General features: G+C 34.9%; 1 protein-coding gene across 1 annotated transcript in view; it reads right to left on the reverse strand.

Annotated features, from left to right (window-relative positions):
* Positions 1 to 25485, reverse strand: part of LOC138709626 (transforming growth factor-beta-induced protein ig-h3-like) — a 168192-nt gene that overhangs the window by 21261 nt on the left and 121446 nt on the right. Inside the window, exon 9 of the mRNA XM_069840530.1 lies at positions 22861 to 22998. Within this exon, the coding sequence (XP_069696631.1) occupies positions 22861 to 22998 (138 nt within the window). The remainder of the gene's footprint in view (positions 1 to 22860; positions 22999 to 25485) is intronic.

Here is a 25485-nt window from a genome sequence, read left to right on the forward strand (position 1 = left end):
TAGGAGAAAATCCACAAACGATTAGGGAAAACGCGGAAATTCTACTTGAAACAAGTAAAGCGATAGGGTTAGAAGTAAATCCCTAAAAAAACTAAGTATATGATTATGTCTCGTGACCAGAATATTGTACGAAATGGAAATATAAAAATTGGAGATTTATCCTTCGAAGAGGTGAAAAAAATTCAAATATCTTGGAGCAATAGTAACAAATCTAAATGACATTCGGGAGGAAATTAAACGCAGAATAAATATGGGAAATGCCTGTTATTATTCGGTTGAGAAGCTTTTGTCATCTAGTCTGCTGTCAAAATATCTGAAAGTTAGAATTTATAAAACAGTTAGCCTATATTACCGGTTGTTGTGTATGGCTGTGAAACTTGGACTCTCACTTTGAGAGAGGAACAGAGATTAAGGTTCTTAGGAAAATATTTGGGACTAAGAGGGATGAAGTTACAGGAGAATGGAGAAAGTTACACAACACAGAACTGCACACATTGTATTCTTCATCTGACATAATTAGGAACATTAAATCTAGACGTTTGAGATGGGCAGGGCATGTAGCACGTATGAGCGAATCCAGAAATGCATATAGAGAGTTAGTTGGGAGGCCGGAGGGAAAAAGACCTTTGGTGAGGCCGAGACGTAGATGGGAAGATAATATTAAAATGTATTTGAGGGAGGTGGGATATGATGATAGAGACTGGATTAATCTTGCTCAGAATAGGGACCAATGGCGGTCTTATGTGAGGGCGGCAATGAAACTCCGGGTTCCTTAAAAGCCAGTAAGTAAGTAAGTAAGAAGGGAAGTGACAAAAAGAAACATGCTAGGAACTGATAAATTCAAACACATACTAGGGAAGTGATAAATTGTAGCGATAAACAGCCATGATTGGTTGAAACTTATCCTTTCGTACCGTTTTATTAGTCAAAAGTGGTATGACGTAGTAAAAGTGTAATAGTCAGATTAAAATATGAATACATTTACGTAATTTTGAACTGTACATCACAAAATAATCTTTTTTTCTCGGTTTTAAGCAAGAAGCAAGACTAAGGGAATTAATTCAGTGCGTGAAACGAGTGAAATACTCGTAGTGAGTACCGCTCTTGTGATAGTTCTCCTGAGCTGCTTCTTTGCAGATGATTGATGAAAGGTTGCGTCTTGTTGCCCATCAATCACGTGACCCGGTGTGTGGTTTCTACCCGATGACATTTTCTCCAGGCTGTACTCATGCCATGCTAATTGTGCTGCGTACCCGTTGAATAACGTAGATGACGTGACTTAGTTTTGTAATGAATTTTAGTTTTGCAGTTGTGAAATAATTACATATACAACTACTTGAAAGTTAACATTTATTTTTACCTCTGAAGGAAACCGAGTAGTAATTAGGGGTCAAAAATCCGATTTCTTATTTTGTGTGTTTTTTTAAATACAAAAATTGCTTTTTAAAGCAATATATATTGTGGGATGTATCTCTGGAGATTAGCCCTTTAAATTTGGAGGCGCATGTAATTCATAGATTCTTCTTTTTCTTAATGAAGTTTTCCGTACGTTGATATTTTTCAAACTTTAGTGTATTTTTCTCTGAAACTACTGAATCAATTAACATGAAACTTTTACAGTGTTTTCTGCAGCCTGTATTCTACATAGTAGACCTACGGGTTTAAGAATATCACATGTACAACACGTGGTAAAAATATATATTCATTGAAAAAATTGCAAAAATATTAACCGAAGTTCTATTTTTTTTCTGTATCACTAAGGGTGAAATGTTTAACTAAATTTTGCTTTAGAATTTACAATATACATTACTTGATAACTTTATAAATACAAGGAATATGAGTGAGGTTTGTAGCGAGTAATGTGTACCTGAAGATTGAGGTACATTTAGAAAATTGCGAAAACAGGTTATCAGTTAGGGCATTTCTCTTGCTCTTGTATACGAAAATAATTAGTTGTCTTTTATACCACTGAATTCAGAATTATTGACTGTATAGGCATGAAAATTTTTATTGCACTCTGAATACTAAAAGCTTAGAAATATTGAACTAAACTTTTGTAATGATATTCTTTAATCGCTCAGGTATCACTACCCACACCCCTTAAGATTTCTTGCATAGAGAAATGTATGTGAAAAATAGCGACATCAGAAGATATGGTTAAAGAACAGATGTCCTAACTTCCTGATGTTATGAATTTTTGTTTTGCAGTTGTTACATAATAATTACATAGGCCTAATACAGTATATGCATGTAATATTTACTTTTACTTTCAGGATTCCCTGTGTACAGTAAAATGTTATGTGAAAAATACTGACATCGAAAAAATTAAATTATGTTTAATTTAACGACGCTCGCAACTGCCGAGGTTATATCAGCGTCGCCGGTGTGCCGGAATTTTGTCCCGCAGGAGTTCTCCAACTGACATGAGTTTGTCGCATTTAAGCACACTTAAATGTCATCGACCTGGGCCGGGATCGAACCCGCAATCTCGAGTACAGAAGACCAGCACTATACCGACAGCGCTGCCAGGCCGACACTGACATCGAAAAATTGATTAAAGAAACAGATAGATATTCTAACTTCCAAGTGCAATGAATTGATTTCAGTTTTGCAGTTGTCAAGGGAGTCTATAAGAATGGAAGTACATACAGTTACAATTTATTTTTACTTCTTACGATCCCCTGTACTTACTTACTACTTACTTACTGGTTTTTAAGGAGCCCGGAAGTTCATTGCCGCCCTCACATAAGCCCGCCGTTGCTCCCTATCCTGAGCAAGATTAAACCAGTCTCTATCATCATATCCCACCTCCCTCACATCCATTTTAATATTATCTTCCCATTTACGTCTCGGCCTCCCCAAAGGTATTTTTCCCTCCGGCCTCCCAACTAACACTCTATATGCATTTCTGGATTCGCCCATACGTGCTCTTACAATCCCCTTAAAGAGTAAAATGATGTGTGAAAAACGCCGACAACGACAGATATGGATTAGCCACAGATGTCCGAACTTCCGAATGTATCGAATTTCAGTTTTGCAGTTGTAAAATAACTACAAATTGCAAATAAGTGCATTTAACATTTAGTTTTTCCTCTTAAGTACTTCTGTATTGAGTAAAATTATATGTGAAAAATACCAGCATTGAAAGATATATTATAAAGAGGTAGATTTCAAGGTGTCTTTGGTCATTTTATTTAAATTTAGCTGAAGGTAGCTTCAGAATTATTGTTTCGCCTTCTATCAAAGGGACACAAACAAATATTCTATAATGCTATAAATTATTGATTACAAGCAGTGAGAAATATCAAAATTATATTCCAAACTGTCCTATAGGCTAAGTATTCTGTTTATTGCTTCCAAACTGATCTAAGCCGGCAAGCATGCGCTACAAGCAGTATATATGGGTTATTTTACGACACTGCATCAACATTTAGGTTATTTAGCGTGTGAATGAAATGAAGGTGATAATGCCGGTAAAATGAGTCCGGGGTTCAGCACCGATAGTTACCTAGCATTTGCTTTTATTGGGTTGAGAGAAAACCCCGGAAAAACGTCAACCAGGTAACTTGTTTATGCATAATATCAATCTTTGGACACTTTAAATTAAAATTGCTCGAGTTTAACTTACGATACGAGGGGCGTTTGCCTATTTTATCCCTCTGATTAGGAAACAAGCGGCAACCCTGCAGCAGCAGGGGAACTTTCGAACGGATGTAGTGGCAGACCTGAATTATTCTCTAGGCCGACCGATTAGTTGTTTGCTAGCTTCAGGGCTGTTAACATGGAGCTAACTATCCTTTGTGAAGTGCGAAGTGTTATTCGCTTTTTGACTGCACGGAATGAATCAGCCGTCAGTATTCATCGGGGGTTGTGCCGAGTGTAAGGGGACAACGTTATGTCAGTTCAAACGGTACGGCGTTCGCGTCAGTGGTTTCTTGGAGGGCGACAGAAGGAGAGAAGTGGGCGTACATCAACTTCGCGTGCAGCAGAAGTGGTTGCAGCCGTTCTCGACGTCATCGAGGCGGACCGCCGTTTGACCCTCGACGACATTTTGAAATCGCTTCCTCCCAACATTGAAACCCGACGCAGTTGGCTCGCAACACTCATCCAAGATGAGATGCAGATGTCAAAAGTGTGTGCAAAGTGATGCTTCGTCTCCTTAAGCCTGGTTCAGACGGTGCTAGTTTCTGTGATGGATTCCAAGGTAGCTGCGCTGATGGCTGCCCTGCGTGCTCACTTGCTGGCTCCCGTGTTGGCTACGGTGATGGTAGTTGTTCACACGGAGCTGGTTCTTTTCACAGTTCAAATTGGAAATTCATCTGCTGCTTCATCTGTTGCCAACATTCATGGTCAAAAAAAAACTAAACCGTGAGTGGAAGACAACTAAAGTCCTACATTAACAGTAGTAAATGTCGTAATAAAGTAATTAAGCCATAAGTGCAAAACAGCTAAAGTCCGATATTTAATTGCTGTTTCTTAGAAACTAAAGAATATAGAAAAACCAGGTTTAGTTGGGAAACAACGAACATGGCGACATGGTTTCAGTGGTGATATTATATGATCATCTTTGGTTCCAGCCTGCAAACCATCACGAAAAATAGCAAGGAACCTACCCTCGAAATCCGCCATCCACGGAGCCACCAGAGCGCATTACTTCCGGTGAGTGACCATGCAGGCTACCCATCAGCGCAGCCATCTTGGAATCCATCACATTAACACGCACCGTCTGAACCGGGCTTTACTAATGTTCACAAACAACAACGCATGAAGCTGATCGTGTTTTCTTGCAACTGTTCGAAAGAGAAGGGGCTGCCTTGTTTACGAGAATCGTAACCGGCAATAAAACCTGGATTCACCATAGCACTACGGAAACCAAACGTCAGAGCATGGTGTGGCAACGAAAGGGGGAAAGTGCCCCGAAGAAAGCGAAGGTCACAGCATCGGCCGGAAAAGTGATGGCACGTTTCCTGGGATGCCCAGGGTGTTATCCTCATCGATTACCTCAACGCGAGAACACTATCAATGCAACCAGATATTGTGAGATCTTGGGAAAGCTTCCTACTGCAATAAAGAAGAAACGGAAAGGAATGAGGACGCGCAAGGTGATGCTGTTGCATGGCAACGCAAGGCCTCACTCCGCACGTGTGACACAGGAACTCTGCAGAAGTTCAGATGGAAAATCTTTGGCCACTCTCCATACTCTCCCGATCTAACCCTTAGTGACATCCATCTTATTATATTATTACTAGTGGCTTGTGCAGCAAATACTGCATATACTACTATACTAAATATAAGTTCAGGGGTGCCACAGGGCAGCGTTCTGGGTCCATTACTCTTTATAATATACGTAAATGACCTATGCCAGGATATTACATCAAATGTGAGGCTATTTGCAGACGACTGCATTATCTATAGAAAGATTAGAAATAATTCAGATGTAGATGCTATTCAAACAGACTTGAATAACATTTACAACTGGGCGTTAAAGCACAGGATGAAAATAAATGGTTCTAAAAGTAAATCTATAACATTTTGTAAAACCCGAGAGGAAACTAGTCTTAATTACGAATTCAGTGGTGTTGTAATTCCGCAAGAACAATGTTGTAAATACCTAGGAGTGTATTTAAACTCCAAACTTTCTTGGGGAGAGCATGTTGATAATGTTACAGGCAAAGCATGGAGGGCACTTCACTTTATTATGAGAATCTTGAGAAAGGCTAGCCCCAAATCGAGGGAAATAGCATATCTAACATTAGTGCGACCGTTAATGGAATACGGAACTACATGTTGGGATCCCTATAGAATATATCAGATAAATTCCTTAGAAAGAATCCAGTATAGGGCAGCTAAATTTGTTAAAGGTAAAAGAGAAGATGGGAACGATACGATAAAAGAACTTAAATGGGAAACTTTGGAAAACAGACGTAGGAAAACTAGAATAACATCATTGTATAGAGCACATCTAGGTCAGAAAGCATGGGTAGACATAACGGCTCGGTTAGAAAAGCCAACGTACTATGGTAGGAACGATCATGATTTTAAAATCAAATGTAGGAAACAGAAAACGGATGTAGGTAAATTCTCATTTTTAAATAGAACTATAAATGATTGGAATGACCTACCTGCAGCGGTCTTTGAGGGCTGTCCTTCCTTAAGGAGATTCAAGAATAATTTAAAGAGTTGTGTATAAAGTGAAAATTAAAATTAAGGTGACATTCAACATTTAATTTTTTAAGGTGGCATGTATTTATCTAGCCTGACGAGTTTACTTCCTTGGTTTGAATTGTAAATTATTTAAAAATAGCGTGTAAGAGGGCCTTAGACTAGAAATGTTTAGTTTAAATGTAGTTCTGTTTATAAGTATGCATAAGAATGCAATTATTTGACTTATTTGAACTATTGTATCAGTGAAGCGAGGTGAGTCAGTGAAGTTATGGTTTTACAGTGCAGTGAACAGTTCCGATCTGTGATAATTTATAGCGTCAATGAAATGTGTTCTATAGTGTCAGTGAAATGTGTTACAGAGTGTCAGTGAAATGTGTGCTAAAGTGTCAGTGAAATGCGTCATAGTGCCACTACAGGGAATGAGATGAGAGTAAAGTGAAAGACTATTGAAAATTATGTAGGACCTATGCATAATTATGTAGGTTGTGTTGTAAAATTAGGTGTTTTATTTTATGTTTTATTATTATTGTGTTAAATTGTATTGTGTATTCTTATTGTATTGTGTATAAAATTGTATATGTGTTGTAAATTTTATTGGGTATTGCTTATCATTTTAACTGTGTATTGTTAATACTGTATATACCACTGCCACCGGGTGCTTGCCCACTTGCAGTGTAAATAAATACATACATACATACATACATACATACATACATACAAACTAAGTTCGTTAGACGTTCAAATAAAAAATTTTCAGATTTATTTTCAATGAAGAATACTTGTCTTTTTGAGAGTTATTTGCTTCCATAATAATGAAACATTCTCCCTCTGAATGGACTTTTTTATGCCAAATACTTTTCCTTGAACCTATCCAACTTCAGTTTTTGAGTTTCAACGCGAAAACGCAAGTATCAATGTCAGGACGTTAGCAGTAGCTATTTCAGGTCATTGGGGATTGTAGGCAAAAGTTAAAAAAATGTCAGGTTTGCTAAGCTTTCGAACAATAGCATTTTCGTATAGCTGCTGCATGTAGAACTTGAAATGTAGAGCGTAAAATCATTTTATCCTACTAAGAGATCTTACTGAAATGATCTGGAGACTACAACATTTTCTATGCCTCTTATTTTATCAGTAAGTAATACCTTTTGATCTTTCCTTAGGAACTGTAATTTTTGCGCTCTCTCGAGCCAATACTGAAGACAATGACACATATCAATATCTACACTACACCGCCATTAAGTATATGAAAAAGACCCAACCCCACTGGGTTAATAAGAATAAAAATATTTGATTTTTAATAACGATATTATTATCTTAGCGGCGCGGGTGGGGATAACTTCCCCTACTGGCGTTCGCCGTAATACTTTTTTTGTAGTTATATATAGCCGCCACTCAGTAAATTATAGAAATGAAGATCTAAATTAAGATATTCTCTACATTTACTTACATAACCACAAAACGTTTCACTTTCATGTCATCAATATAGCATCAATATTATGTACAATTAATGAAAAAATAGATGCATCATGATATTAACTACAATAATATTTAATTTCTAATGGTAATAATGTCATCAAACCACCTCAAGTTTCGTAGATTTGAATATCCAATACACAGCTGTACTCAGAAAATTATACACTGCAGAATCAGTTTTAATAACAAATTGAATTGAGCTCTAAATATGTCAGCAATCCTGCAGGTGTAATAGCCTATTGTTTATTGTAGTGTGTGCTTTGTTCTGAAATTCAATCAAGTCGGCCGTGATTGAATAAAATTAGTTCTCATAACTGACAACAGATAGATTTTGGAAAATAGGAAAATTATGTAGGAAAATTGACATTTCACAGAAAAATACTACTTTTCCGAAAAACTTTAGGTTCCAAGCTTCAAAATGAGAGGCCATTTATTAAAATCCGTTCAGCCGTTTTCCCGTGATTTCCATTACCAGTTCAAATTATATATATATAGATTATTATTATTATTATTATCATTATCATTATTATTATTACTACTACTACTATTATTATTATTATTATTTATTATTATTATTACTATTATTATTATTATTATTATCAATAATTGTCTTATTTTTTTATACTTTGTATGTCTCATTTATTTTGACCTGCTGTTTACATTTTATTATTATCTTATTCAGTTTTGTGTCTAAAATTGTAGTGTACTTTGTAAATTTGTAGTGTTTTTTGTAACGCAGTTTTATTACTGGTTGAGTGTTAGAGAAGGCCGTATGGCCTTAACTCTGCCAGGTTAAATAAACCATTATTATTATTATTATTATTATTATTATTATTATTATTATTATTATCAATAATTGTCTTATTTTTTATACTTTGTATGTCTCATTTACTTTGACCTGCTGTTCACATTTTATTATGCTTTTTTCTTTCTTTCTGTATGTTATATATTATGTCTCATATCTACTTACTTGTTGTTTACATTTTATTATTATTATCTTATTCAGTTTTGTGTGTAAAATTGTGGTGTAATTTGTAAATTTGTAGTGTTTTTGTAACACAGTTTTATTCCTGGTTGAGTGTTAGAGAAGGCCGTATGGCCTTAACTCTGCCAGGTTAAATAAACCATTATTATTATTATTATTATTATTATTATTATTATTATTATTATTATTATTATTATTATTATTATTATCTTTCTCTCCCCCCACCTGAAAACACACTTAGAGGGCCGCAGCTGTCAAGGCGGCTGTAGAAACCTGGATAAGAAGTATGGGAGCAGAGTGGTATGCACAAGGCATACAAAAATTGGTACCACGTTTTCAGAAGTGCCTGGAGAAACGTGTGGACTATGTCCAAAAATGAAGGCATATTGTAGATTGTAAATACATTGTGTTTGTAATTTTTCAACCGTTGTTTGATTTATCCTAGCTTAGGGAAACTTATTTTTTGGACGCCTCTCGTATTTTGACCTGAAAGGGCTCTAACTATACATTTTTTTGTTTTGTTTTTATCAACAGTAATCTCACTAGAAGTTTTGATTTATCTAGAGAAAATCAAAACTCGAGTGGGATTTAATTGACTATTACACGATTAGAAGAAAGTATATAAAGATTAGAAGTAACAAAGTACTCCAATACAATAAAATATTAATTGACTTACGAAAATACAAAACTGTCTTCAAATTTGTACCATCTCAACATTATAAATATTACGCTAGTAGATGGCAGTAGTGTGTTGTTGTTATTATTAGCTCTTGTCTTGATATCAGTTGTGCCAACTATGGAATCTTCATTGAACTCTGTGAAAGGTTACTGGTCAAGAAGGCTTTGTTGATTCAGATTCATTTTTATTAAAACAGTTGCATTCCACTTCAATTATCCCGATCCCAGTAATCAACGTCACTTGACAGATGATTTTCAATAAATCATAGTATTAAACAATCTCTGATACGTGACTATCCATAATATCATCTAGCAGAAGCTATAAAATAATAATCCGTGGCGCTACAGCCCGTGAAGGGCCTAAACCGACCAGCCGGCTGCTGGCCTCACGCCCACATGTCGAAGCAGAGGTGGACGATCATCCAACCAGAATGGAGGTATCGTGTGGTTAGCACGATGATCCCCCCAGCCGTTTTAGCTGGCATTCGCAATTTTAGGTACCCTCCACAAAACTGGCTTCATTTATACACTGACGGGTCCACACCTGTGGAGTAACGGTCAGCGCGTCTGGCCGCGAAACTAGGTGGCCCGGGTTCGAATCCCGGTCGGGGCAAGTTACCTGGTTGAAGTTTTTTCCGGGGTTTTCCCACAACCCAATACGAGCAAATGCTGGGTAACTTTCGGTGCTGGACCCCGGACTCGTTTCACCGGCATTATCACCTTCATATCATTCAGACGCTAAATAACCTAGATGTTGATACAGCGTCGTAAAATAACCCAATCTATATATACACTGACGGTTACTAGTCAAGAAGGCTTTGTTGATTCAGTTTCATTTTTATTAAAACAGTTGCATTCCACTTCAATTATCCGGATTCCAGTAATCAACGTCACTTGACACATGATTTTCAATAAATCTAGTATATTAAACGATCTCTGATACGTGACTATCCACAATATCATGTAGCAGAAGCTATAACATAACCTAAATAATATGACAAGCTTTAGAAAAGTTTTAATTAGGGATGATGAAATAAACAAGAAAAGTTTTAATTAACGATGATGAAATAAAAAATAAACATTAATAATTTTGAAAGAACCAATTATTATTGAAAGTACATTTTCAAATTTGAATGTTTTAGTGGTTGGTGGTTCATTTGGTGTTATATTGGACGTGTGCGTAAAAGAAGTGGAACTCGTTGATCATGGTGTATCCCTCAACCTATTCAGGATTTCCGAATGGTGCTCTTCATTTATTTGTAAATAGGGTTTCAGGGAATATGCATAGCTATCACCAGTGATCTTTATTAATTCTTGTTCTTGAATGCCAATGCGAGTCATATTTGAAACTGCTGTGCATCGACTGGAGTGGTTTGTAATTTTCTGTTTTTTTTAACGTCCAGATCAGTGTAGTTTGAAATGTTTGCAAACAAAGAAACAAATGCTAGGGTAGTGATAAAAATAAACAAATGCTAGGGACGCGATAAAATTAAACAAATGCTAGGAACACGATAAAATTGTGCGATAAGCAGCCACAATTGGTTGAAAGACGTCCTTTCGTACCGTTTTATTGGTCAAAAGTAGTATGACGTATTAAAAGTGTAATAGTCAGCTAAAAACTCGTATTTCGCTATCTGTGGTTTGCGAAAAGTAAGTATCTTTATTCATGTTTCATTTATTCACATTTTTAATGATTTAAGACTTTGTGACATAGACAAGCTATTTTTGTGGTTTAATGTTCAATTTTACAATATTAGGACTGTAGTAATCTAAAAACGTAAAAGTATAATGAATAATATTTCAACGCAAGCTTGTTCTTTGGAGATAACAGTAATTTATTCTAATGAACTGCATCAAATATGTACAGTAGAGTAGCTCCCACGTCATCTGTATGTTTGCCTTGTCAACAAATGGCTGTCGTCTGTGTTGTTCTAACATTGCTTCAGATCGCAATGTATCGATTTTAATTAAGCTGTTAGACTGAACACAATAATTGAGTTGCTTCATTAGAGATAAATGCATTTGCGTACTGTGTTAGCGCTTCTTACATTTCGTGCGTTGTTGACTGTATGGTTAATGGAATACGTCTCAGATATGGCAAGAGGAAGTTTTTTCTACTGCAGATTTGGAAGATAAATGATGCTAGTGTATGAAAGGCGACTTCTTACAATACGCTTTAGAGCATTCTTCTTTTTTTAACTTTTTAATGTTCCTTAAGCTTTCCATGAAATAACCTCTTGCTCAGAAGTTATGCATATTAAACAGTCTGATATATAATGTTGTAGTTGGCTGTCTTCTGTTATTTACGGCGATGTTGAATGCAGACTAAACAATTTTAAAGGTGAAAATATTTGAGGTACTAGGCAATTGAATTTCAGAATGTTTCTTTCTTGTCTGTTTCATGACAATAGAACGCAAGTAAATACTTAAGAAATAAAAATTGGTTGCAGTTTTGTTGGCACGGTGACTGGAAGAGCAAGAATTCAATCCAGAGATTTTTCGCCTCTCCTAACTTATAAAACGATTCTGGGGTTGCAATAAAAGCAATAAGTTGCTTAACTAATATCTATTGAACGGGTTACATCAGCTGCTTGTCTATGCTGATGACGTGAATATGTTAGGAGAAAATCCACAAACGATTAGGGAAAACACGGGAATTTTACTGGAAGCAAGTAAAGCGATAGGTTTGGAAGTAAATCCTGAAAAGACAAAGTATATGGTTATGTCTCGTGACCAGAATATTCTACGAAATGGAAATATAAAAATTGGAAATTTATCTTTTGAAGAGGTGGAGAAGTTCAAATATCTGGGAACAACAGTAACAAATATAAATGATATTCGGGAGGAAATTAAACACAGAATAAATATGGGAAATGCCTGTTATTATTCGGTTGAGAAGCTTTTATCATCCAGTCTGCTGTCAAAAAAATCTGGAAGTTGGAATTTATAAAACAGTTATATTACCGGTTGTTCTTTATGGTTGTGAAACTTGGACTCTCACTTTGAGAGAGGAACATAGGTTAAGGGTATTTGAGAATAAGGTGCTTAGGAAAATATCTGGGGGGCTAAGAGGGATGAAGTTACAGGGGAATGGAGAAAGTTACGCAACACAGAACTGCACGCATTGTATTCTTCACCTGACATAATTAGGAACATTAAATTCAGACGTTTGAGATGGGCAGGGCATGTAGCACGTAAGGGCGAATTCAGAAATGCATATAGAATGTTAGTTGGGAGACCGGAGGGAAAAAGACCTTTACGGAGGCCGAGACGTAGATGGGAAGATAATATTAAAATAGATTTGAGGGATATGATGATAGAGAATGGATTCATCTTGCTCAGGATAGGGACCAATGGCGGGCTTATGTGAGGGCGGCAATGAACCTCCGGGTTCCTTAAAAGCCAGTAAGTAACTAATATTTATTAAATTTCTTTTTAATGAAGCTAAAACTGCATCCCTGTTATTCAGTAGTACAGACATAGATAATGATAACTTCAAACTCCTCGGTATTGCTGTGGACAGCACACTTTCCTGGGCAGACCATATTGATTTTGTTTGCAAAACGTTGTCAAGAATAATATTTCTTCTGCGAAATTTAAAAATGTATGTTCCGAGGTAGTGCATTATAGTTTTCTATTTTTCTCATTTTCATAGCACACTTTCTTACGGACTATTTTTATAGGGTAGTAGCACTCATATTCATAAGGATTTTATGTTACAAAAGAAAGCTATTAGAATTATAACAATTTCATCAGCGAACTCACACTGCAGATCGTTATTCGTGGATGGATAAATAATGATTGTAACATCACAGTATATTTATCAATCCCTAAATTTTGTCAAAGATAATTCACACATTTTGACACATACGAATGATGTAGCTATGGTAGCACGAAAGATTTGTTTTGGAAGCGGGAACTAGACGATCGGCGTAATTCCTGACTTTGATGATGATGATGATGATGATGATGATGATGATGATGATGATGATGATGATGATGATGATGATGATGATGATGATGAAGAAGATCTGAGTATACTAAGTTCGCTGTATTACAGTTTTATTATCATAGTGTTTTAACGTACTAAAACAAAGCGCCGAAAAGAGAATTAAAATGAACAAAAATGGCATTTAAAATTAAATAGGAATAAAAAAAAGACTAAAACCTTAATACACCCAGTAGGAAGCAAAAACGGTGCAAAAAGTAAACTTGGGAAAACATCCAGCCATCATGTAAGTGTTGCGTTTTGACGTCATTATTTAAAAGGAACAAAAATGATTAGTAGCGGTGGGTTATGAAATAAAACGCTGCTGGATCCAAACCAACAAGTCTGTCAGGAATAAGAGAATGTGCTGAACGTAAAAAGTCTGTGCTGAATTTATATACATACATAATTATAATAAATGCAGATATTCGCATTAAATAATTACCCCTACAGCTATGTTGCAAGAATGGCACATTGTGATACGGCGCAGCCGCGGCGAAAATGCGACTCACGAGCACATTGTGGCTCGCAGTGCTTTTCTCTCGCTTCCTACCTACAACCCCCACCCTCTCACTCACTGGAGTCAAACTCCGTTCTATTTGTATTTGTCTCGGACCTGCGAGTGGCGTATCGTCGCAATATCTCTCTCGAAACCATGTACCTCTATAAAAAACGAAAGTTTCAAGTAGGATGGGAGGATGCATTCTTTTGCTTACAATATGATGAAAATATTAAATGTATGATTTGTTCACAAATATTACTAGGAAAACGGTTGTATAACATAAAACGGCATTATAAGTTACTACATGTTACTGATGAAACATTAAAAGTTTAAGTGTTATTATTGTTATTATTATTATTATTATTATTATTATTATTATTATTATCATCATCTTTGTACGTCGATTCTTTTACAGCAGATGTACGAATAATGCGGTTAGATTTTCAATTTAAACTCACAGATTTACAATGTGACGTTAAATGAAAGCTAGATGTAAGGACTTGACAGATATTGAACTTTTCAAATCTTTGGAAAAAAATAAATATTTGAAGCTTCCTTCTTTCGCTTGCTCTGTATCATCTCTGTACGTCGATTCTTTTACAGCAGATGTACGAATAATGCTGTTAGATTTTCAATTTAAACTCACAGATTTACAATGTGACGTTAAATGAAAGCTAGATGTAAGGACTTGACAGATATTGAACTTTTCAAATCTTTGGAAAAAAATAAATATTTGAAACTTCGTTCTTTCGCTTGCTCTGTTAAAGCCATGTTATTGTTATTATTATTATTATTATTATTATTATTATTATTATTATTATCATTATCATTATCATCTCTGTACGTCGATTCTTTTACAGCAGATGTACGAATAATGCGGTTAGATTTTCAATTTAAACTCACAGATTTACAATGTGACGTTAAATGAAAGCTAGATGTAAGGACTTGACAGATATTGAACTTTTCAAATCTTTGGAAAAAAATAAATATTTGAAGCTTCGTTCTTTCGCTTGCTCTGTTAAAGCCATGTTATTATTATTATTATTATTATTATTATTATTATTATTATTATTATTATTATTATCATTATTATCATTATCATCTCTGTACGTCGATTCTTTTACAGCAGATGTACGAATAATGCTGTTAGATTTTCAATTTAAACTCACAGATTTACAATGTGACGTTAAATGAAAGCTAGATGTAAGGACTTGACAGATATTGAACTGTTCAAATCTTTGGAAAAAAATAAATATTTGAAGCTTCGTTCTTTCGCTTGCTCTGTTGAAGCCATGTTCTCTGTAACTTACGTTTGTGAAAAATTATTTTCAACAATGAAAATAGTAAAAATCAAACTTAGATCACGACTGACAGACAAATACCTTCGTGATCAACTACGATTGGTAGTAAGTGACATAATTCCTGATTTTGAAACTTTGTCGCAGAGACATTCTGAAGACAGTTAATTTTAGGTTGTGATAATGTGTCCTATGTTTTCTTGTTCATTTCTTTCTTCGTTACACGTCCTAAACATTAACTTCCCCTTCGGTTGTCCGCCTCCCTCCATAGGTGCTATGCACGTTGCAGCTTACACAGTGGCTCGGCGCACCATGCCCTTTTCGCAACGGCTGTGATATGTTATTCGGCTAATGGCTGCAAAACAGAGAAACTCTCCTCATCATTACCGATAAAGTGAACTTAGCATAATACGCCACTGATGTATTTAAGACAAGAGTAGCGTACACTGGTATCGAAATTAAGCCTCACACAGAACTTCACAAGAGAATTTTAATCAAAGAGATGGCAAAGCATTCATAGGATCCTTACAATTGTGCAGAAAGTCAAAGTGGTTGATGGTTGTGTGGTTTCTGATAATAGTGGGTCACCGCTTCGTGAGAATCATATTAGCATTATAAAACAAAGAACTTGAATTGTTAATTAATATTATCGTAACCAGTGCAAGAAAATAGATATAGCATTCGCTGCTGAAGCACTAGTGATATCTTGAATGTAATACATAGTAAGTTATAAGATGAAATTCAAACTTCCCTGCAGATTATACAGTTTCATTTATACCACTCAGAAGGCCTTAATTAAGGATATGCTAATTTTAAATAATCTTTTATTTATAAGTATAATTTTATAGTCATCTTCTTACTTACTTACAAATGGCTTTTAAGGAACCCGAAGGTTCATTGCCGCCCTCACATAAGCCCGCCAGCGGTCCCTATCCTGTGCAAGATTAATCCAGTCTCTATCATCATATCCCACCTCCCTCAAATCCATTTTAATATTATCCTCCCATCTACGTCTCGGCCTCCCTAAAGGTCTTTTTCCCTCCGGTCTCCCAACTAACACTCTATATGCATTTCTGGATTCGCCCATACGTGCTACATGCCCTGCCCATCTCAAACGTCTCGATTTTATGTTCCTAATTATGTCAGGTGAAGAATACAATGCGTGCAGTTCTGTGTTGTGTAACTTTCTCCATTCTCCTGTAACTTCATCCCGCTTAGCCCCAAATATTTTCCTTAGCACCTTATTCTCAAACACTCTGAACCTATGTTCCTCTCTCAGAGTGAGAGTCCAAGTTTTACAACCATACAGAAGAACCGGTAATATAACTGCTTTATAAATTCTAACTTTCAGATTTTTGGACAGCAGACTGCATGATAAGAGCTTCTCAACCGAATAATAACACGCATTTCCTATATTTATTCTGCGTTTAATTTCCTCCCGAGTGTCATTTATATTTGTTACTGTTGCTCCAAGATATTTGAATTTTTCCACCTCTTCGAAGGATAAATCTCCAACTTTTATATTTCCATTTCGTAAAATATTCTGGTCACGAGACATAATCATATACTTTGTCTTTTCGGGATTTACTTCCAAACCGATCGCTCTACTTGCTTCAAGTAAAATTTCCGTGTTTTCCCTAATCGTTTGTGTATTTTCTCCTAACATATTCACGTCATCCGCATAGACAAGAAGCTGATGTAACCCTTTCAATTCCAAACCCTGCCAGTCATCTTCTAAGATTTTATATTATAATTGATAATCAATGTTGCTTAATTATTACATTTTATTTTTATAACAATATTCATATTTAATTACTTATATTTATTTGCTATTAATTTCCGGATTCTCGTGGTCATCCTTAATTAAGGCCGGACGAGTTATTTCTCTCCCTCTCTCTCTCTCTCTCTCTCTCTCTCTCTCTCTCTACAATAATATGGATATATGTTGCGGGTTGCTAAGCAACAAAATGCACGTATTAAAGAAATGGTAATGGCATTATTTTTTTCCGAATAGGTGCCCACATTAAAACAATTCTCAATTGGCATTACTGAATAACATTCAATTTCTTTTATGCGAGATCGTGCGTATTTGCTTGTTTTCCGCACAGAACCAATACGCGGTAAGTGTGAAATACCACATTCAGTATTCTCAACGTAACACACATAACAATTTCCCTCTTCTTACCGCTTAAGCGCGACATTCATTTTACTGCTTTAGGCTTTTAACATATTATTTTTAGAGACGTTTAACATAGTAATAATTATAAATTGGAAACTTACCACTGCAATTTCACCTAAATTGCAATGTTAATTATTGTTTTTAAATATTTGCAAAAATTAAGTAAAGTCTACTACTCCACGAAACTTATTGCATTCCTGATACAAGTAACATTAAGGAAGCCGTGAAAAAATCAACAAAATTCCAGATGCGGATGTTATTACTGCAATATGTTATATAAATAATATTGTTAAAATATTAAAATGAAAAATAAACCATTACATAACCTTACCGTTTGTTTTAAGTTCGCATTTATAGACTGGGGGGGGGGGGGGGGAAGACAGACGTATATCACGGCCTGCTGGAGTATAGTGAACACAGAAAACATTTTTAGCAACAATGTTGAAGAAAGATATTAAGTTTTTCGAAGTTGCCGTCATTAAACAGAAACCAACATGGAGATTTCGTTGCAACTAATTAGAAATTCGTCTTTCAGGTATGTAATAAACGATCTTCGCACAAAATAATGTACGATACACGAGCGGTATGTTTGTTTTCATGTTCTCGGAAATTAAAAAAGCTCAATTACGTTTCGCTTTTTCAATCTTTTCCTCGACCATGAAAACGTCTACATACCGCTCTTGTAACGTATATTACTATATTGCAGTAATCGTTATTCATCTATTTCGAGTACACAATATCTGAACAGGTTAAGTATTCATAAATATACAATCATTAACATTTTGTGAGCGAATTTTAGGGATTTATTATTTACATTTTTATTTTATTCAAGAAATAGTTCCAATAAATTGTGACATTACTACAGATAATACTATAACCTTACTTATTTTGTAAATAGTGTATAATATTGTAAATACTGTTTGATCAATATAAGCCTTCATTCTTTCTAATAGTATAATAGAATAGCGTATTTTGCGTTCATATAATGTAAAGGGCTCTCAGACACTGAGATTGTCCGAAAGGCTGCTTTTCGTCTCTAGACTATCTTTCTTCAAATATTACTTTTCTACAATTTTTATTTTTAACATATCAATTTTCCTGCATTCTCTTAATAATTCTTTAATCCAAATTGCCTTATTTAACACTAAATTCTAATTGTTTAACTCTTATGGCCAGTTTGTCCTAGTAATGTTTAATTTTGCTTAACAAATGTTAAATTAACAGTATGTTTATTTTTAACGCTTTGTTAATGTATTTTCCATTTTTTCAACATAATTTTGTTTAAGATAACCAACACTTAACTATAACATCTGTTAGCACTAGTTTAACTACTCCGTAGCAGTTGGTAATGATTCTACACATGTAAGACAATTTTTGATTGGCTGAAATTAATCTTTAAATTCTATATTATAGAGTGAGTCATGAAACTTGCGTAATATGACAACCTGTTATAGTAGGCCACGCTCCATATACAAACAGTTGACAAATGAAAGTTGTAGGTGACGTGCTGAATAATAATTACAAAGTAAGGTTATATTTCCTCATTGCTATTATGGATACGAAATACGAAAAAAATAAAATAACACTGATGTATTTAAACAGTCCAAAGTATTTTTTAAATGTTATATTACCGGTCATATGCTAAACATTCGCTATATACGGGGGCTCTTGTTTACTGCACATGCGCAATGTGTTGTAAGCGAAACTTGAACTTACAATAAGAGAGCTCCAAATTTGATTTCCGTATCTGTACATTTATAAAGCCGTAACTTTCTTTGGAATATCTTTTATTGAAAGCATAATTCTTGTAAATATTTTTTTAACAGAATAATAAAGTCTCTTTTGTCTCTACAGAGAGACACAAAATATTAATTTCGCAACTTCTGTTCGAACAGCTGTGGAGACATCGGCCATATTTAACTAACTGTTAAACGAGTTAACTGGCGGAAATCCTACATTTAAAATTAACAAACTGTTAACAGTCTGTTAAACCAAACTGGTGTTGAAAACATACAATTTTATTAATTAACAAACTGTTTAGATTATGTTAGAAATTTATTTTTTCAGTCGTTGACTTTACTACTTTATATATTTTGTTAGGTGTTAACCTTTACATAATAAGTTGTGTGATGTATGAACGTTTTCGTTGAGCATGTCAACATCCTCAGATACAAACTGTCATTTTACAATATCAATACTCTCAGTGTTATCTACACAATCTACACATACAATACATGTTTACTATCATATGAGGATAAAACCTATTAAAAATTATATGAATTAGTTATATAATGTTCAATTGTGGATACCCCAACTGTCAACAATTAAAATATACTTATATTATCAAGGATATATTCTTTGCAAGTCATCACATGTGAACAATATTATGAACGATGGAATGATATGAGACTAAAAGTAAGATTAAAATATAAAAATGAGCTAACTCTATTCATTTTTATATTTTAATCTTACTTTTAGTCTCATATCATTCCATCGTTCATAATATTGTTCACATGTGATGACTTGCAAAGAATATATCCATGATAATATAAGTATATTTTAATTGTTGACAGTTGGGGTATCCACAATTGGATGAACTTATGCAATATGGAACCAACCACCATTTTATGAATATCTGGATTTCTATTGCAAAATGTGTCTTAATGTCTGTAGTTTCTTATACAAAATAGAATCAACTCCTATCTGTAATGTGCTGCCCTATAGAGAAATCTTAACCAACCACCAAAAACAGAATCCATAGTGCAGTGTTTTGCAATTTAGAACCAACTCCAAGCTGTCAGTTCCCATGTTTGTTTTGTGTAAATATGGGAGTTTGAATACAATTTTTTGTTAATAGGAGTGATATATTATATTATATTATATTATATTATATTATATTATATTATATTATATTATATTATATTATATTATATTATATTATATTATATTATATTATATTATATTATATTATATTATATTATATTATATTATATTATATTATATTATATTATATTATATTATATTATATTATATTATATTATAGCAACAAGAGTAATGTTAATGTATCAAAGAAAGTTGTAGAACCGAAGATGTTTAGGTATCAAATATGTAACTGCAGAAGAAAATCCAATGAATTTTTATTTTAGTAGGTTATTTTACGACGCTTTATTAACAGCTTAGGTTATTTAGCGTCTGAATGAGATGAAGGTGATAATGCCGGTGAAATGAGTCCAGGATGCAACACCGAAAGTTATCCAGCATTTGCTCATATTGGGTTGAGGGAAAACCCCGGAAAAACCTCAACCAGGTAACTTGCCCCGATCGGGAATCGAACCTGGGTCACCTGGTTTCGCGGCCAGACGCGCTAGCCGTTACTCCACAGGTGTGGATAGAATGATGTTGATGGAATCAATGGTCCCCTTGACTTCACCTTGGAATGATAAGTCAATGTATGAACAAATGCTAATGAATATATATTTTTTAAATTTTATTTGTAATCCAGTGTCGCGGAAGTTTAGTTTTCCAATAATAAAGTGTTAAACATGGATTTGAACTAGAATGTTGCCTCATCTCTCTCTCATTTGAATCACAGAAGTAGGAACCAAGTGCCAATATCCATTTTTGCAATAAGCAATATGGAACCAACTCCAATGTTGGCCTTCTACTCTGTGTGAGTCAAATACTGATGCGAACTGCACCATTGATCTGAAAGAGCATTTCAGAATGTTAATAATGCAATCATTACTTTCGTAATAGTATTGATGTAGAATTTTATTTGTAACGATTTGCTAAAACAGCTGTAGCTCAAAAGCTGTATTTTGGACTTGGTTCCATATTGCATAAGTGCATCCAATTGAACATTATAAAACTAATTCATATAATTTTTAATAGGTTTTATCCTCATATGATAGTAAACATGTATTGTATGTGTAGATTGTGTAGATAACACTGAGAGTATTGATATTGTAAAATGACAGTTTGTATCTGATGATGTTGACATGCTCAACGAAAACGTTCATACATCACACAACTTATTATGTAAAGGTTAACACCTAACAAAAAATATATAAAGTAGTAAAGTCAACGACTGAAAAAATAAATTTCTAACATATTCATAGACTTTTCTGAAAATTACGAAAAATGAATTGCAAAAAAAAACTGTTTAGAGTTTAACAGTCGTTAAATTTTCTAACAATACTTGGAAAAACCGGCCATTAGAATTACATGTAATTAAACACATCTACATATTATTATTATTATTATTATTATTATTATTATTATTATTATTATTATTATTATTATTATTATTATTATTATTATTATTCTATCTGATGCTTTTCCAATTCACTGCGGGCTAAAGCAGGGAGATGCACTATCACCTTTACTTTTTAACTTCGCTCTAGAATATGCCATTAGGAAAGTTCAGGATAACAGGCAGGGTTTGGAATTGAACGGGTTACATCAGCTTCTTGTCTATGCGGATGACGTGAATATGTTAGGAGAAAATACACAAACGATTAGGGAAAACACGGAAATTTTACTTGAAGCAAGTAGAGCGATCGGTTTGGAAGTAAATCCCGAAAAGACAAAGTATATGATTATGTCTCGTAACCAGAATATTGTACGAAATGGAAATATAAAAATTGGAGATTTATCCTTCGAAGAGGTGGAAAAATTCAAATATCTTGGAGCAACAGTAACAAATATAAATGACACTCGGGAGGAAATTAAACGCAGAATAAATATGGGAAATGCGTCTTATTATTCGGTTGAGAAGCTCTTATCATGCAGTCTGCTGTCCAAAAATCTGAAAGTTAGAATTTATAAAACAGTTATATTACCGGTTCTTCTGTATGGTTGTGAAACTTGGACTCTCACTCTGAGAGAGGAACATAGGTTCAGGGTGTTTGAGAATAAGGTGCTAAGGAAAATATTTGGGGCTAAGCGGGATGAAGTTACAGGAGAATGGAGAAAGTTACACAACACAGAACTGCACGCATTGTATTCTTCACCTGACATAATTAGGAACATAAAATCGAGACGTTTGAGATGGGCAGGGCATGTAGCACGTATGGGCGAATCCAGAAATGCATATAGAGTGTTAGTTGGGAGACCGGAGGGAAAGAGACCTTTAGGGAGGCCGAGACGTAGATGGGAGGATAATATTAAAGTGGATTTGAGGGAGGTGGGGTATGATGATAGAGACTGGATTAATCTTGCACAGGATAGGGACCGCTGGCGGGCTTATGTGAGGGCGGCAATGAACCTTCGGGTTCCTTAAAAGCCATTTGTAAGTAAGTATTATTATTATTATTATTATTATTATTATTATTATTATTATTATTATTATTATTATTATTATTATTATTATTATTCAGTCACCAGTACTGGCCAACGTGATTTTTAATTAATTTGTCGTAGTCTGAAAGCTGTATGTTTATTTACATCGGTTGCACAGTTCTTTGATACTGTTCAAAAGACTTTTGATCTGAACGGCATGATCGATCGCTGCACGCCGTGGCTATCATGTTTACATAATAGTAGAAATGACACAGTTAAAGCACCCAACCATTTATTCATGAAGCAACTCACCATACATGGCAGCCTCTGATGGGGCGAACACCGTGTACTCGCCGAAGTTCTCAAAGGCGTCTTCCAGCCCGGCAGAGCGGACTAATTGCAAGAACACAAACAGTTGTTCCTGCTCCGCCAATTGCATGATACTCTTTGCTGAAACAATGCACATACGGGTTAGCAGTTGCGTCGTTACAAATCTGACCCTGGTCAGATATCTGGTTGTGTTTGTACTCCTACCGAACGACATGTGAGATTATGGGCAGTACTCCAAGTTGTCGCGCGTTAACATTTGCATACTGAATATGAAATTATGCTCATTGCACTAAAAGTTTTGTAATATTAACACGACCCAATTTTGTGCAGATATTCACATGCGGCTAACATTTTTTTGGTTGTAATCATGTAAAAATAGCATTGCCTCACCTTTAAACTACGTAACAGTTTCCAAACAGACTTCGTGCCGGCAACAACCATCGTTCCCTTCGCGAAACATGGGGCGTAACTTTAGATAGAAAGCAAATAAAGTTACTTTGCATTACGTTAATATTTGTAATCGATGGAAATTTTCCTCGTCTGCATTTGGGCGTAAGTAGCAGCTCCTTAAAAATTTAGAATTGATACGCAGAAGTTCTTGGAGATTCATGAGAGAGATTTCTCTCCTAATATTTTATTTTAGTTCTTCTTACATGTTGGAATTGTACAGTAACCAAAAAAAGTTGTAGAAAGTGAAATTTCTGCAAGGCATTCCTTTTCTATTTCATTGGGTTATTTTACAACGCTGTATCAACATCTAGGTTATTTAGCGTCTGAATGATATGAAGGTGATAATGCCGGTGAAATGAGTCCGGGGTCCAGCACCGAAAGTTACCCAGCATTTGCTCGTATTTGGTTAAAAACCTCAACCAGGTAACTTGCCCCGACCGGGATTCGAACCCGGCCACCTGGTTTCACGGCCAGACGCGCTGACCGTTACTCCACAGGTGTGGACGCAAGGCATTCCTTTGGCTATTCTACTTATAGGATGAATTTCCGATATTGCCCAAAAACGTTTCAGAACCGTCTTAAAATCAACTATAACAATTGAATTTCTTGATAAGACACTTTTTAAGGAAGCGTCTTATCTGATAAGGCGCCTTGTACAATACTTCAGCTTCAATCACAGAAAATCAAGAAATTAGAGCCAAATTTAACTTTGAAAATTGCGTTTTCAATAGCTGTAACTTCAAGTAATAAATAAATGTCTGTAAGAACCTTTATTTACTCCGTTAATGTAACATTTCAGTTTATCTTAATTTTGAGGTTAAGTATTGTTGTTTCATATTTCTGCTCTGGGTAGTTGGCAATAGTATTCAGTATGCCGTGATAGATAATAGTTTGTTTTTGAACTTCATTACAAGGAAACATAACAATGTCTTATTGCTGTGTTTTGTAATAATTATCTTCATTTACGTAAGTAATTCGGTTTTGCAAGTTATAATAAAAAATAATTTGGAATTGTAAAACTTTTCCTCGAACATGAAAACTTCAACATACCGCTCTTGTAACGCATATTACTATATTGTCAAATGCCTGGCATCAGAAAACAACAACAACAACATTGTCATTTGGTATTCTATGGCAGTCTACCGCAGCTTAACAACTCTACGCATGCGTATTGGCGCTGCAGTTATGGGACTACCACACATCGTTCAAAACTACACCGCAACCGGCTTCATTATATACCAGCATCGATTGTTGTGGAAAAATTCGTTTGTTCAAGAATTCTTATGTGGAAATTCCCGTAGAAATAATATATTTTGTTCCGTTGCTAACGAGCAAACCGATTACTCTTTTCTATTCTACGAGTATCTCTCCTGATGAATAGTTTCTCGTTCCTTTAAAAGACATTTTTCTCCTTCCTTTCAAGCCATCATTAGTAAGTTTTATATATTATATCTCTTTTGACTGTCTATCCTGCGGTTGCTGCAGCGATCAGATATCAAACGCTTGTTTGCAACGCGTAACTCCACTGGAGCAATTTAAAGCACACACTTAGCTGAGCAGGTATCGATGTCGCCTTGGCATTCTGCATGTTTGTTTTCATTTCGCAGATCCCGTAACATGTAGTCCGACCCATTGATGTTACTGTGTACGATGCATTATGACTAAGGAGCGGATTCCTATGTAATTAAATATTATTTTTGCGTGTGATAAAACACAATTAACAAAGTTAAAAATTTCGAACATGAAGTTTCAAGTTTAAAACCCGAATTTTATTTCATATAAAAACACATATTTTCACAAAAAAATTATGTAAATACATATTTTCAGGAAATCTATTATAAACACATAAATCTAGGAGTTTTTTACTGAAATAATTTTTTACAAGAACTTTTAAATATTTTAAAACTAAATCAATTATATCACTCAGAAGTACGTTATCTTTTTAAGAATTCTTGGTAGCTTCGTGTTTCTAAGCGTTGTGTGGTGTATCCGTGATCCATTTTTGTAATAGTATCGCCTCAAGTTCTGAGAACTGCTAGGCAGCATATTAGTGTTATTATTACAGAATAAATTAACGTCGACAAGGAGGAGAGATCTTGCAACACATAATTAGGAATGTTTATTGTTGCTGAAGATGATTTCATTCCATGCTTTGTT

This window comes from Periplaneta americana, chromosome 11 (assembly GCF_040183065.1).
Source record: "Periplaneta americana isolate PAMFEO1 chromosome 11, P.americana_PAMFEO1_priV1, whole genome shotgun sequence".
Lineage (NCBI taxonomy): Eukaryota > Metazoa > Arthropoda > Insecta > Blattodea > Blattidae > Periplaneta > Periplaneta americana.